The following is a 14,218-nucleotide window of genomic DNA, read 5'->3' as shown; positions in this document are numbered from 1 at the left end:
ACGGGTTCGGAGGCTCCTGTCCCTCCTCTCGCCGCCTCCCCGGGGTGTCTAACCGCCTGGCACGTAGTAGGCGCTCCCTAAACATCTGCACAGCAAATGAGCTGCAAGTTTTCGGCGCCGAGCACGTGGAGCTTTGGAAACCAGGGCAGTGAACGAGCGCGTCTCAGACCACAAAGCGGCTGCCGCGCGTGCGAGGAGCGGCGGCGGGCGGAGGCGAGAGGCGGGAGGCTAGGCGCGGGGCCGGGAGCGGGGCGCCCCGCGGGGGGCGCTGCCTGCGTGGCGCCCGGGGCGGGGGCGCTGGGAGCCGCGCGCCGGCACGTGCTCGTCCCGGGGACGCCGGCCCGGGGTGGGCGCGCGTGTGCGCGTGGGGGCGTGGGGTGTGTACCCGCGCCGTGCCCCCAGCGCGTGCTGCCGGGCGGGCGCCGGCGTGAGTCACGGCGGGGCTCGCCTTTATAACGGCCCGGAGGCTCGCGCCAGCCGCCCGCCAGTCCGCCCGCCCTCCGCTCCGCGCTCCAGCGAGCGCGCCCCGGCCCCGCGCCCCCAACGGCCCCCCAACCGCCGCGTAGTCCCGAGGACGCCATGAGGGGCCCGCGCTGCGCCCCGCTGCTGCTCCTGCTGCTGCTGTCGCCGCTGCTGCTCATACCCCCCGCCGGGGACGCCGCCGTCATCACCGGGGTAAGCAGCCCCGGGCGCACCTGTCCGCCCGGGATGCGCGCCCGCGCTGCGCCCCGGGGGGCTTGGGAGGGGAGCGGCTCGGAGAGGGTCGCCCCGGGCGGGGACATCTGTCCCAGATGCCCTTTGGCGCTCTGGGAGAGGTGCCCTACTCCAAACGCAGCGGACGGCCCGGGATCTTAGGTGCGCTATGGAAGAAAAAGTGACCAAAGTGTCACCCACCTCCTTTATCACCACCTTCTCCCCCTTGCTTCCCTCTTGGAACCCTGCAAGCTCTCTCCTCGAGTTTGGTCTGTTTTTCTGTTAAGCTGAAAGAAGTTTGCTTTCAGAGTCTTCTCTAGCACTTCTTCGAGGCGTTCCAACCTCGAACCGTAAAATTTGGGAGGCCCTTTCTGAAATGCACAGGGGGCAAGACGAGTATCTCCCATTCCTGAGACTTAACCTTCTGGTCGAGGAGTTTGCTCCCCTTGCCCTCTCCACAGAAACCCCTTGAAATAACTTGGTCCGAGGCCCTGTGTATGTTTTGCAAAGCAATGTGGGCGCTTCCTTCTGGTTTCCAGAGGGTACCCCCGCCCACCCCCCAGCTTCTTGAGGTTTTCCTTGTAAAACGTTTCCAGTTCCAATTCCTGATAAAACACCACCAGGGCTCAGGCGTAATTATGGAGTAGGTTACAATGTAGATGTTTGTTTCAACTTCGTGTAGTTGTCCTCATTATTTCCGGAAGTAGGAACTGAGTGAGTTCTCTCCTATTCTCACCAACAGTTTTCTGTGTGGATCTGAAGGATGAGTTTACCGTAGTCTACTTTACATCAACAATGCAAAATCCCTACCTTTTCCTGATTGCTCAACTGCTTTACTCTTTTAATTCTTTAAAAAGATTTTATTTATTTATTTGGCAGAGAGAGACAGAGAGAAAGGAAATACAAGCAGGGAGAGTAAGAGAGGGGGAAGCAGACTCCCAGCTGAACAGGGAGCCCAAAGCGGGGCTTGATCCCAGAATCCTGGGATCATGACCTGAGCTGAAGGCAGACACTTAAGGATAGAGCCACCCAGGTGCCCCTGCTTTACTCTTTTATCTTTTGTTTTTTTTTTAAGTCTTAAATTATTTTACACCTCCATTAAATTACTTAAATTATCTAAGTGCACATTATGGGATTTTAAATAAATTTGAATTGATGATACATAATGAAATATTGAAATTTGAGGGAAATCTGTCCTGGTCTTGAGAAAATAAAAGTTCCATAGTCTCCCAAGTGAGTTCCTAGGTTTATAGTATCTTGAAATCCCTCGTACAATAACAGTATTTGGTTATATGCAATAGGATTATAAGCATTGTGATATTTATTAAAATAGAGGTTTTTTGAAAGTGTATTTGAATAGCTTTGTCAGTCAGTCAGTGTGGTTGAAAAAAACTTTTTACAGGTCTTTCTAAGATAAGAGTTGGAACATGATTGGTTTTTTTCTCCCACTCTTCCCCTGCTGGCTCATTTTAAATTTCTGCTAATCCTCTGAGCCCAGAATTCCTTTGCAATATAAGTATCTTTTTGTTCCATTCACAGGACAACACTATTTGAATAGATCTGCAATGGGTTAAGTATGAAGGGCATTAGGAAACAGCAGTCTAATTAAAATTATATAAACCTATGCATTTCTTTGTAAATATTTCCAAGAAGTGAAGTTTTTTGTTACAAAAGTGAAATTTTATCATATGGGATATTTATCTGTTAGGGAGGCTTAGAGTGGACTTCTATGAGCTGTTTTTGTTGTTTTAACTCAGTGTAACCAAAAGAGAATTTTTTAAAAATTCCTCTAAGCAATGTAGCAATAAAGAAATGTATTTATGTCTTCATGACAGGAACCATCTGGAGCCAAATGAAAAACCTGGTAACTTATCATCCTCAGGATGTTAAATATCCAAGTGACTGACCGAATTTTGGAAAAATTTTGGCTGGATTTTCATTGTCTTTTAAAAAGGGTTAGTGGGGCCTCCGAATTCCAGGTCTTGAGCATCTGTTGACAGAAAATACTGCCTGAAAACTCCACCTTAAATATTTACCTTTTTTGGTAATAGGTGTAGCTATTTTGAAATTGATTTATGTTCCACATAGATTTGTTAAAACCATATTGGAAAAGATCACATACTGTACTTCTCATTTACAAATTGTCATGGCCACGTATACATGTCTCTGCCATACAGCTAAAAATTGGAAAATGGAAATGTTTGGATGTTTTCCTCTGAATGTCCTAACGCCCCAAGGTGAAAATTGGAGTTTTGTCCACACAGTCATTTTAAATAGGCTGAGAAAAAAACTCTAATGAGGGAAATAAACCAACCTTAGAATAGGATGGTTGATAATTTTAAACAAAAAAAACAGTGAATGAAGGTGAGCTCATATACTTATGTTTCAAGACTTGTGGCTGGCCCCCAAACTTTGAAGGAGAAAAGCCTTGAAGGAATGTTTTCGTTGTTTCCAATAAATATAAAAAAAATTGTCTAAATTATAGACTTTTTAGTTTCTTACATATATAGTACAGCATATTTTTACCTTATCACTAGCAAAACAGATTATTAACATACCGTTCAAACAAAGCATCCTATTTTTTTGTTGATTCTAGGAAGGAACAATAGTTCTTCAGATCTATTTTCATGCAAATAAATTCAGACAGCATTATTTATTTCTATTTAGATAGAGTATAAAAACTCCTCCATAGTTGATTCTTTAATTATTTGTATTTATAATTTTTATATTGAGAACAGATGCCTCGAGTAATCGTTGTTGAGAATTGCATGTCATTTGAATTTCTAAATCTGATTAATCTTAAAGAATAGTTCAACTGATTTTGTAATGTACACATGTGTATACCCTAAGCCAATAATTTCCTTTTTGCAGATTACTCACCTGAAAAAACAAAACAAAACAAAACAAAACAGTAACCTAAGGCAAAAAATCTTGGTTTGTCCATTCCCAACCTATGAAATTTCTTTCTTTAAAGAGGAAATGTGAAAATCAAGCCAGTGATTTGAGAAACATCAAGTCTCATGAACCAAATGCAAATATTTGAAAGGGAAAATGAGCATTTTTAAAATTTATATCAGTACCTTTGTGGTTCTGGAGCATTTCATGCCAGATTTAGAGACCATTTAAATCCCTTTAAAAAAATAAATAAATTAAGTCCTTTTTAAAAATTGGGCCCAACGTATTCTGCGGTTAATAGTCATAAAATCTTGTGATTCAATTTATGTAGTTCCTAATGGCCATGTATGGTATAAGACTAATCCAGACTTGTTTTTCAAATTCAAAGCCAATTCAGCCACAAAACACTAGAAAAAGAGAGGTGATTTTCTGTGTGTTTATTTAAGATTTTTGTAATATGTGGGCCATTCTTTAGGCCATTTTTTTTTAAACAAGGAAGATCTCTTCTGTTCAGATTTTATGGTAAATATGTGCAAGCAAATGAAGATTACAGTTCTTTTTTATATGTGTGATTATTAAAATCCTAGTGATTGGAGATATAAAGAGCATTTTTGACTGCTAATTTTAGATTTCCTCAGCCAGAGTCTTGCCCACCATCTACATTTATCTGTTTGTTTGTTACATTTCAGGCCTGCGACAAGGACCCCCAGTGTGCCGGAGGCATGTGCTGTGCTGTTAGTATCTGGGTTAAGAGCATAAGGATTTGCACGCCTATGGGCAAAGTGGGAGACAGCTGCCATCCGCTGACTCGTAAAGTTAGTACATATATTCGTATTCACGGTGGTTCTCTTACGTTGTGGTAACTGAACTCCCAGCAAGGCCTGTAGGACATGGAACCCAGGGTGTTGTGCTTGAAATTGTAAGTTAGGAAAGACGGCAATGGAAAACTCCCTCCTTTCGCCTCCCATTTTAAAGAACTGGGTCCTCTACCATCATTACTCTACTGAATCGTTTTCATAACCTTGCTGTCATGACATTGGCAACTTTTCAAAAAAATAATTTCAAACACGGGAATTTGCCTAAAAGGGATTTAGGACAAAAATACATGTGTGTAGTACAGTGTATGCTTTCTGCCAAAATCGGAGTACAGAAGTTCTTGAAAAGACTTTTCGCATCAGACCCACTGATAAGGCAGAAGTAAATGACTGTGTTTTGTTTCTTGCAGAAAATTATGCATGATACAGTTATCCTTGTATCTTAATTTAAAAGTCCTTTATTTTCACTCCATCTGTGCAGGACACTGTTCGTAATCGTAGAGGTTAATGATACTTAATTTTCCAACTTCTTCTGTTATCTAACAGCTCAGTGTCTCGATGACCTAAACAACACTTTTGAACGGTTTTGGCAATGAGTGGCATGACCTGACGTAGGCAGGATTGGATGGTGCTTTTGAGGTGGGATGGCAGACACTCCTATCCACGAGGCCAGTCAGCGACATCACTTCAGGAAGCGGGGTGGGTGAGAGGCAGAAGGGAGTAGAAAGGTATGTGGAGTTTGGAGAGTCTTGGCCGTTTCTGAATCAAAACTTGAAACAGTGGGATCTCAGTAAGATGCCCCAGAGCCGCCTGGTGGTTGTGTCTTGCTCCCCTAGCGCCACCTCCTGGTTTTACCCAGCAACAAAGGGAAGTCGGGAGCCACAGAGGGACCTGTCCCAGGCCAGGTGGCTTGTTGGAGACAGAGCTGCGTGTGTCCTCAGCGTTCTCTCCTGTTTAAAAGAGATGGAATGTTTGCAAAGTAGTCTGCCTTCTGGACTCTGCCTTCCACCTTTTTTTCCCCCCACATGTGGTTTAGGGTGGACAGCTGTGGTAGAGCCCACCATCTTCCCTGTCTTGACAGTTGTGGATGACAGTTACTGTTTTGACTTTCTCAGAGTGAAGGTAATGAAATAAATGGGCTTCTGTTGAGCTTAAATCCCACTATTTAAGCTGTAATAGGAACCCCACTTGTTTGGGTTGCTCTGAAGACTGAGTTTGGCTTTCCTGTGGTTTCCTTGAGAAATACTTCCTGTTCCATTTAGACCATCCCTCCCCTTGGCTTCACTGTCATTGTCACATGTGACATGCACCTTTTATTTTTGGCCACTTTAAGACAGGAAAGGATGTAAACTGTTAGTGGTCTGTCTTAATGCCTGACTCCCAGAGAGGAGGTGACACCAGCCCAGCCACCTTGGGCACTGATGGCACTTTTGCCCTCACCCTTAAAAAAGTGCGAGTCAACTTTTGTACATCGGAGCCACTGTCCTTGAAAAGTTTCTTCTCAGTCTTTTAAGAATGTTGTGGGTTTTGTGCAGTGTTGGTATACCCTTCCACTCCCTGCATACCAGAATTGTGCAGCCTTTTTGCTAAAACAAGTGAATACGCAACTGTTCTTTGCCATAGCAAAGCGCAGTTGTCCCTTGTGGAGGACTGTGATGTCCCAGACACCCTGCCCTAAATGTTGTATATGAGTTTCTCGTTTCACACAACGAGCCCGTGAGGCACATTTATTTCTTGCACATTCTGCATTCAACCACGGTAAGCCTCAGAGGGACTCAGTGACAGGCTGAGGTCACCAGGTGAGAGGGCACACAGCAGCATGGGACTTCGTGTCTGGCTGGTGCTCCCCTGGTTGTGGGGTGTTAGTCCCCATACTCTCCCACCACCCTGAAAGTGGGTTTACCTGAACACTTTACCAAAGCTGGTTGGTGTGGGATGAGAAACAATGGTCCCTCGTGGGAATTTGTCACATCCTGTAGTTCTGATGAGTTTTCCAAATCCGAGGTATTTTAATAAGAGAACCAAATTCTCTTTCCCTGGTGCCTGAATAACTTCCAGTTCAAGTATATGAAGTGCAAGGTCATTTCCGAGAGTAAACAATACCATTCTTCTCCCGGAAACCCAGGTACACCTCTACACCTTTGTTTTTAGTCACAGTTTTAATAACGAAGTCTTTAATAACAAGTTATGGTTTTCATAGTAGAATTAAGTGATAAAAGAACTAAAAGACTAAAAAAAGAGAAAGGTTTTAATGTCAGCTCTTAAATATTCCCCTATTCAGACACCCATTTGGAAAGTGTTTCTAGAACTCAGTTTTACACCTTTTCCTACTGGATACTTCTCTGTCTTAAAAATACATTTTCATATGTCATTTCTATTTTTAAAGTAGGTCCTGGAGTTGTTACTTGTTCTGGGTGAAATTAACTTACCCTGTTAAAAAATCTAGTTACTTCCAGATTATCTTTCCGCTATATTCTATTCAAAACAACCTGAGAAAAGAAATTTTTGTAAATGTGTCCTAGTGAGTGTAACATATAGTATTCAACTTCAAACTGTAGTTTGATGGTTCATCAGTGAACAGTAAAAGTATAGACACTGCATAGAAAATTCTATTTTAATATGATGTGTTCATTCCTTTCTTTTTTCTTCCTTTTTTTTTTTTTTTTCTTAAGGGGGGATTGTGGTCACAGGGCTTGGTGTTTTAAAAACACAAGTCTATGAATAAGTCAAGACTACACCTGTTTAAATTTTAAACTTTCCATTCTGGCTTGACTTAGTCATAGCCACAAATGTCTGTTTATTTTGATAAAGTGAGTAATATTTGATGAATGAAATTGCAGACTACAGGTAGGAATTGATAGTCACAGAGTTCAGTTTACTATTTTATTTGAGATATATCCACTAATTTGTGGAGTTTACAGTGACTGCTAGGGTATACCTTTATAATTGTACAGTTTTTAAATTTACATTTGATAATTGAAAAGTAGAATAAAAGATCAGTTTACTTAAGAAGAACAGGATGTAGGTTTTCCAAACACATTTTTAGTCAAATAAAATTCTTAACATATATTCATTTTTAATACTTAGGGATGAATTACTGAATCATGTCTGCAAGGAATATTTTGCTATTTAAAAATCCCACTATTTAATATTTCTATTAAAACTTTTCAGAGTTTACAAAGATTGGCTATTTCCATCCCATTCTGATTACTGCTTGGCTTTGGAAGTTTATAATTATGTAGTTAATACTTTTATTTTTATTGCTTATTAGTTTATAATTTTCTTCAATTTAAACGACTGTGTTTCCTCCCCCAAAATTGTTTTTGCTTCACTTTTTTTTTAAAGATTTTATTTATTTATTTGACAGAGATCACAAGTAGGCGGAGAGAGAAAGAGAGGGAAGCAGGCTGCTCCCTGCTGAGCAGAGAGCCCAATGCGGGACTTGATTCCAGGACCCTGAGATCATGACCTGAGCCGAAGGCAGTGGCTTAACTCACTGAGCCACCCAGGTGCCCTTTTGCTTCACTTTTTATGTTAACATTTTTAGTATCAGTTTAACTTTTTGTTTTCTGGCGTGTTTTTTTGCTTTTGTTTTTTTTAGCTACACTTTAAGATTTGACCAATGTATTTTTCTTTTCTGGAAAAAAAATTTGAAATTAAAGCCTGGGGTTTGTCTTTGTAAAAAACAAACAAACAAACAAACAAAGGGGCGCCTGGGTGGCTCAGTGGATTAAAGCCTCTGCCTTCTGTTCAGGTCATGATCCCAGGATTCTGGGATAGAGCATCAGGCTCTCTGCTCAGCGGGTAGCTTACTTCCCCCTCTCTCTGCCCGCCTCTCTGCCTACTTGTGAAACTCTTAAAAAAAAAAAAAAAAAATTTAAAAAATTATTAGCCGTTTCTGTTTTAGAACCAACCAATGATGAAACATTGTAAACATACTTCCAGGATAAAGTATAACCTTAAAAAATATTAATTAAAATATGACTAATATAACTACAGAATTTAGTGAAAGCTGGGTGGATGAAAGCCCAATATGTTAATTTCCTCATCTTTCCTACCATAGAGCTCAAGAGCCATTATCTGCATTTTCTCTCTCAGGGCAGCATTCCTGCTGTGAATACAAGTTCCTTGTCAGAGAGACTCAGGGGACATAAATACAGTTTCTCAGCCCGGGAACTTGATGGTATGGGCCTGACAGCTCTTGGTGGTAGGGACAAGCCTATGTATCAGAGAATGTTCAGCAGCATCCCTGGCCTCTACCACATGATGCCAGTAGTCTCCCTCTCTCGGTTGTGACAACCAGCCATGTCCCCAGACTATGACAGATGTCACTGTGACGGTTTGGGGCATGGACCTTGCCCTAGCTGAGCACCCCTGGCCAAACACTACATTGACTTTGCCTCACAGGACAACAGTGTAGGAGATGAAGCAGCATCATTGCATTGGGAGCTCAGCAGCTACTGAAACCCACAGCTTGGCTTGCCCTCTCTTCCGAACAGGATACTTGTAGCTGCCCCACTTGAGAGCTAAAGCGGGGGAAGGGGAGGCTCCCCTTGACTCACAGAAGCTACCACCCTTACTCTTGCAAATATTTTGCACCTCTCTAGACCCAGAGGCCCAGGCCTACAAGCCAACAGCTTCTCCAGTCCAACTCGAGTTCCGCACAACCCACGAGGCTGACCCCCTTATTCCCTGTTTTCCTTTACTCTTTCCGAGGACACAGAGCAGTGGGAGGCCAGATCCCATGGTAACCCTCTATGCACAAGAAGATAAATCATTGCATTATTTAGGGTTGTATGAATATATAATTATTCATACAATCTTCATTGGAAGAAACATTTTAAGAATTGACCAAATTAAAATACATTGGCAACCCTCCCAGTTGTCAAAGCTGGAAATTGTGAGAGAGGGACAGGAACTGTGAGACCTTTAGTTCGTATTTTATGTGCCATCATGCTATTTGAAATTTTTTTAAACTGTGTACTTATTGATAAAAGTTATGGTAACAAAACTGGCATTCCTTAAAATTGTCATTTTTTTATTGAGGTAAAATTGTATATAAATTATATAAGTTTCAGGTATACAACATTGTAATTTGACATCTGTCTGAAGTACAAAGTGATCACCATCCTTCACTGTTCAATTGACCCCCTTCACTCATTTTCCTACCCCAAACCTCCTTCCCACAAGAGACCAGCACTTTCTACGTGACATGACCAGCCTTCTCTATATTTCTTTCTTTAGCAAAGTTGACTCTGTTTTGAGAGAAATCACAAACAATACATGTGTTTTGGGTCAGTACTGTCTTCTCTTTACAAGTGCTGCAGATGGCTAGGAATCGTGCCTTGTGGAAAGCACTGCAGGTCCAACCTCGGTTTCTTTGAGAATCTGCTGTTTGGCATTCTGGGCTTGTGGAAATGCTGGAGTGAGTTGATTCTAAAATAAACCGTCTGGTTGGGACGGAACGGTTGGCTCCCGGGCTCTCTCTGTGCCTCTCCTGTGTCCTTTCTTGTGTCTCTGGCTATTAGACGCCTATCGACTTTGTCACACAACACGTGTAGAACTAGGGGATGCCTGTGTGGCTCCATCGGTTAAATGTCTGCCTTGCTCAGGTCATGAGGGATCCAGCCCTGAGCCAGGCCCCCTGCTCAGCCGGGAGCCTGCTTCTCCTCCTGCTCCCAGTTGGTGTGTGCCTGTGTGCTCTCTCTCTCTCTCACTATCTCTGTTGCTATCTCTGTCTCTCTGTCTCTCTCTCTCAAATAAATAAATAAATAAATAAAATCTTCAAGAAGAAAAATATGTGTAGAACTAGAAATGAAGGGGCCAGTGGAGAAAGTGTATCACATTAGAAATGGTGCCCTTTGTCAGTAGGGGCACGGCGAGAGAAGGAGAGGAGGAAAACTGCTATGAGCGGGCACAGGTAAAAAGGCTTGGCAGGGGGAGAGACACAGAGCAGATCTTGCAAAGGGGGAGTGGGCTTGTGAAGAATAAGAACAGGGCTGCAAGTTATAAAGATCCCTGCAGGACAGTGTGATCACGATGTCAAGGTTGTTGGGGCAGATCTGGGCTAAGGCCAATAGTACCTTGTCACCTTCAATAAGAAAAAGGAAAATCCGTGATATTTTTGAAAGATTCACAGAGACATATGACCTTGGGAGCACGTTGCCAGGGTGCTCCCTAGGCCCTAGAACTATCCTGGAACTATCCCCAGGAAGGCCCTCTGCGTCTTTGGCTTCACGTGAGTCCCTCTCTGTGAGTTTGGTGGCATGGGTCACTTTGGGCCTGCTCAGTGCCGGGCAGTGGTGTATGGAGTGAGGAGAAGCCACATTACCTGGGAAGGACACCCCTCTGCCTCTAGGCAGAGCACGTCTGGGGAGAGGGGAGGGGTCACTGACAGGAGATAGGCTTTTAACAAGTATTCACTTAAGCGTCTCCTGTGTCCCAGGCTGAGTGCCGCGTGTTCACAAATGAGATGTCCTTTCTTCAAAGAGCCTGGAGTTGGGGGGGGAATAGTGGTATTTGAGAAAAGAGCAAAATCTGGAAGAAAGTGGGGCTGGGTTTGATGATGACAGGTTCCCTTTCAGCTGAGTGACCTCAGTCAGCTGTGTCACTTCACCTCAAGAGGAAGCCACTTAGCTTGGGTCAAAAAAAGGCAAAAAGCTAGCGTACAAGATTGGTGTGACATTCATGCACGATGCCTCATGAAGCCTGGGTCTGGCTGGCCACCACTGTCATTTTTCTTTGCAACTGTTTTCAAGGGACTAGGAAATGCACATAACAGGCCAGAGAGCGCCCGTGGTGCCTTGGGGCCCACGTCACTGGACGGCAGGCACCCCAAGGTGCTTCTTTGGTGCTTAAACTATCCTCCTGGTCCTCTGTCTTCCATCACTACAATTCACGCCACGTGATGGGCCCAGGCCTTTCCTGTTTTGTTCTCACTGTCTCTGTAGCACGTGATGTAAGGCCTGGTAGGCCGGGGACAGTAAATGTCTGTGGAATGGGCAGATGAAGAAAAGCTGCTTGGCGTAGTCCGTGTGTAGCAGTTTGACGCGGTCATTATAGTTACACCTCGCTCAGGTCAGCCTCCTTTACCTCGGATGTTGCTGCCTCTGTTCATTTTTCTCCACGTCAGCATCGTTGGCCCTTAGGGCCAGAGAGGTCTTCCTATTGGGGCGGCCATCCTCTGGGTTGAAGGCTGTCTAGCAGCACCCCAGGCCTCCACCCACCACTCATGCTCCTTCCCCCAAGTTGTGACAAACAAAAGTATCTCTGGATACCACCTGATGTCCTCTGGTGGGGGGGGATGGAGTCACCCTCAGCTGCCCACAAAGTGGTCTTAGGTGTGACACAATGAAGCTCTCAGAGACTCACAGCTAGAGCAGATCCAAGAGGTCCAGGGTTGGAACTTCTCCTGCTGTCCCCTTGTAATCACCCGAGCCAGTGCAGCTGGGCCCACCTCCTCCGACACGTTCTCAGGGCCCAGAAATGAGCCAGCCATCCACGTGCCCCTGGAGCACACAGTGACAGAACCATTCTGAGCATGAGTCTGAGGGGCATTGAGGGCCGCAGCCCCTGCAGGCAGGCACTGTCACCAGAGCCTTGACAATAAGGCCCTTGTCAAAAGGCAGAGGAACCTGGGGTGGCTCTGCCGCTTCTCCACGTGCATATCAATGCCCACCTGTGGCTTCCCTCTCTCTTTTTTTTTTTTTTTTTTTTGTATTTATTGACCTCCATCATTTCCCTGGTCCTTCCAGAACCATTTTGGAAATGGAAGGCAGGAAAGAAGAAGGAGGAAGAGAAGAAAAAGGAAAAAGGAGGTAAGAGGAACATGAGCACGGTGCCCGCCCAAAGATAGTGCCCGGTGTACTGAGCCCTGACCACTGTTTGGACTACCATACAGTTGAGTCTGTCCTCTTAGTTCAGCCCCAAAATAAGGTTAGAATGGTTCTGTCACTGTCTGCAGGCAGTTTTTTTCTACGAACAAAGGAATTATTTCAAAGGCATCTGGAAGATGCGTCTCAGACTTTCTCATTAGGACAGATAATTGGTACGGGCTGACCTCTCTTGGTGGCATAGACTAGGAAATACACTAGAATGATAGAATGAGAGCAGACAAAAAACAGCAGAGTTGAGAAACAGGATGCATTTTTCTGCTTTGTGTAAACCGTAGAAGGATCCCTGAGGCATGAGTCTCTGATAGCTTGCCTCTCTCAACTTATCCTGGACCAGAGTAATTTGCTGTCCCATTACATTTGACTAACTATTGCCTCCAGGCCTGGGGAAAATCTCTCCCTCTAACTTCCCAAGGAGGCCGAGTCTCAAGAGGGCACCATCCCCAGGGCAGAGAATGAATTTTGTTCTTTGCCTCTGGAACATATATGTACTTTGAGGGACTCCACTGGCCCTGAGACAGAACCATGATGCTAGTTGCTGGTTGACCCCCCTCAACCCTGCTTCACTGGTGGCATAGGCAAGACTCAGAAATACCACTTGGATGCCTCTTAGAATGAAGCCAGCCTTTCTCTGCTAGCTCTCCCTGGGCCGGGGTTTAGTTTGTTCCTTTTCTGTGACTCAGGCTTGCCTCCTTCCCTAGTTTCCCTTTTGCTCCTCCCCTACCCACACTGCTCAGAATTCTGACCCCTCCTGCCATCTGTGTGCAAATGTGTGAATTTATACATTGCTTGTTTTCAGTGACTCCGTATTTACTCATTATAATATAATTGTGGTCATACCCTTAATGTCATGCCCTCCTTAAGGAGCTTATTAATAGGATGCTATAAAGAGAATTAAAATGAAGAAGTAAAAGGTAGTATAGCTTGGTGGTTAAAAGCTTGGTCTCTCTGGTCCAGTTGCCATCCAAGCTTCAAGGTCTGCGTCTGTGAGCTTGGGCAAGTTGCTGATCTCATTGTGTCTCAGTCTCTCGCCTGTAAAATGGGTATAATGAAAGCATTTGTCATCTTCACAGAGTGGTTGTGGGATGAAAAAGGATAATAAAGTGCAGAGCATATTGCTTAATTAAGAGTTCCAGGTAACACTATTTGTTCTTATTCAAAGAGATTTCTCCAGAATCAGGTTTTTTGGTTTTGTTTTTTAACATTTCCTTCTCTGACTCAGTTTCCTTCTTCTGTCTTAGGTTCCATTTTTTGGGCGAAGAATGCATCACACGTGTCCATGTATGCCGGGCTTAGCCTGTTTACGGACTTCATTTAATCGATTTATTTGTTTAGCCCGAAAGTAATCACTTGAGAGTAGAAACTTTAAATGTGAACAGCCACATGATGTCTGTAAAGTCTATTTACTTGTGATTGTGCCAAACAAATAATATGCCAGAAAGAAATGCTGTTGCTTCCTCGGCTATCCAAGTAACATTTCTATCTTTGATGTTTAAATGACTTTTTTTTTTTTAATTCAAAGCGGATTTTAATTTTGGATATGAATGTAAAGTGCAGGGCATTATGGAACCAGTTCTCATTTTCCCGTCAGTGTTTTGATTTGGCTGGGCTCTTTTAATGCCAATAACTCACCTATTTTCACAGAAATGAGAAGAATAAGAATTTGATATTTTGTCACAGGAAATTTTTTTCTTAAACCCTCTCCCACCAGCCCTGCCCATCATACACACACACACACACACACACACACACACACACACATATACACACACTCTGGGGTCTCTTTTCTGTCTTCAAAGAATTTTTAAGGCTCTCACTTTATTTTCCCCATTTCCCTCACCAGTCCTCTAGCCTTTGAAAGTGGGGAGCAGGGTTGTTCCACAGGCTCTAATTTGCTCGCAGAATCACTGTTGAGACTCGAGC

The 14,218-nt window shown here is 43.9% G+C and overlaps 1 protein-coding gene across 1 annotated transcript; it reads left to right on the top strand.

The window, feature by feature from the left end:
- The first annotated feature begins 475 nt into the window (after positions 1 to 475).
- PROK2 (prokineticin 2) lies at positions 476 to 14,040 on the top strand. The gene is made up of 3 exons (XM_032867404.1): positions 476 to 675; positions 4,278 to 4,403; positions 13,537 to 14,040. Exons 1-3 carry the CDS (start codon positions 580 to 582, stop codon positions 13,639 to 13,641), a joined length of 327 nt encoding a protein of 108 aa, XP_032723295.1. The 5' UTR covers positions 476 to 579; the 3' UTR covers positions 13,642 to 14,040.
- Positions 14,041 to 14,218: the final 178 nt, after the last annotated feature.

This window comes from Lontra canadensis, unplaced genomic scaffold (genome assembly GCF_010015895.1).
Source record: "Lontra canadensis isolate GAN:19392208 unplaced genomic scaffold, GSC_riverotter_1.0 scaffold34, whole genome shotgun sequence".
NCBI classification, from domain to species: domain Eukaryota; kingdom Metazoa; phylum Chordata; class Mammalia; order Carnivora; family Mustelidae; genus Lontra; species Lontra canadensis.
Note: the sequence above shows the minus strand (reverse complement) of the source record. Positions and strands in the feature narration are given on the sequence as shown.

What these genes read in the sequence shown, in the direction of transcription:
- PROK2 (XM_032867404.1), top strand. Translation starts at nt 580, where the DNA reads ATGAGGGGCCCGCGCTGCGCCCCGCTGCTGCTCCTGCTGCTGCTGTCG. An exon ending in ACGCCGCCGTCATCACCGGG is followed by an intron (nt 676 to 4,277) that starts GTAAGCAGCCCC and finishes GTTACATTTCAG; the next exon opens with GCCTGCGACAAGGACCCCCA. An exon ending in GCCATCCGCTGACTCGTAAA is followed by an intron (nt 4,404 to 13,536) that starts GTTAGTACATAT and finishes CTTCTGTCTTAG; the next exon opens with GTTCCATTTTTTGGGCGAAG.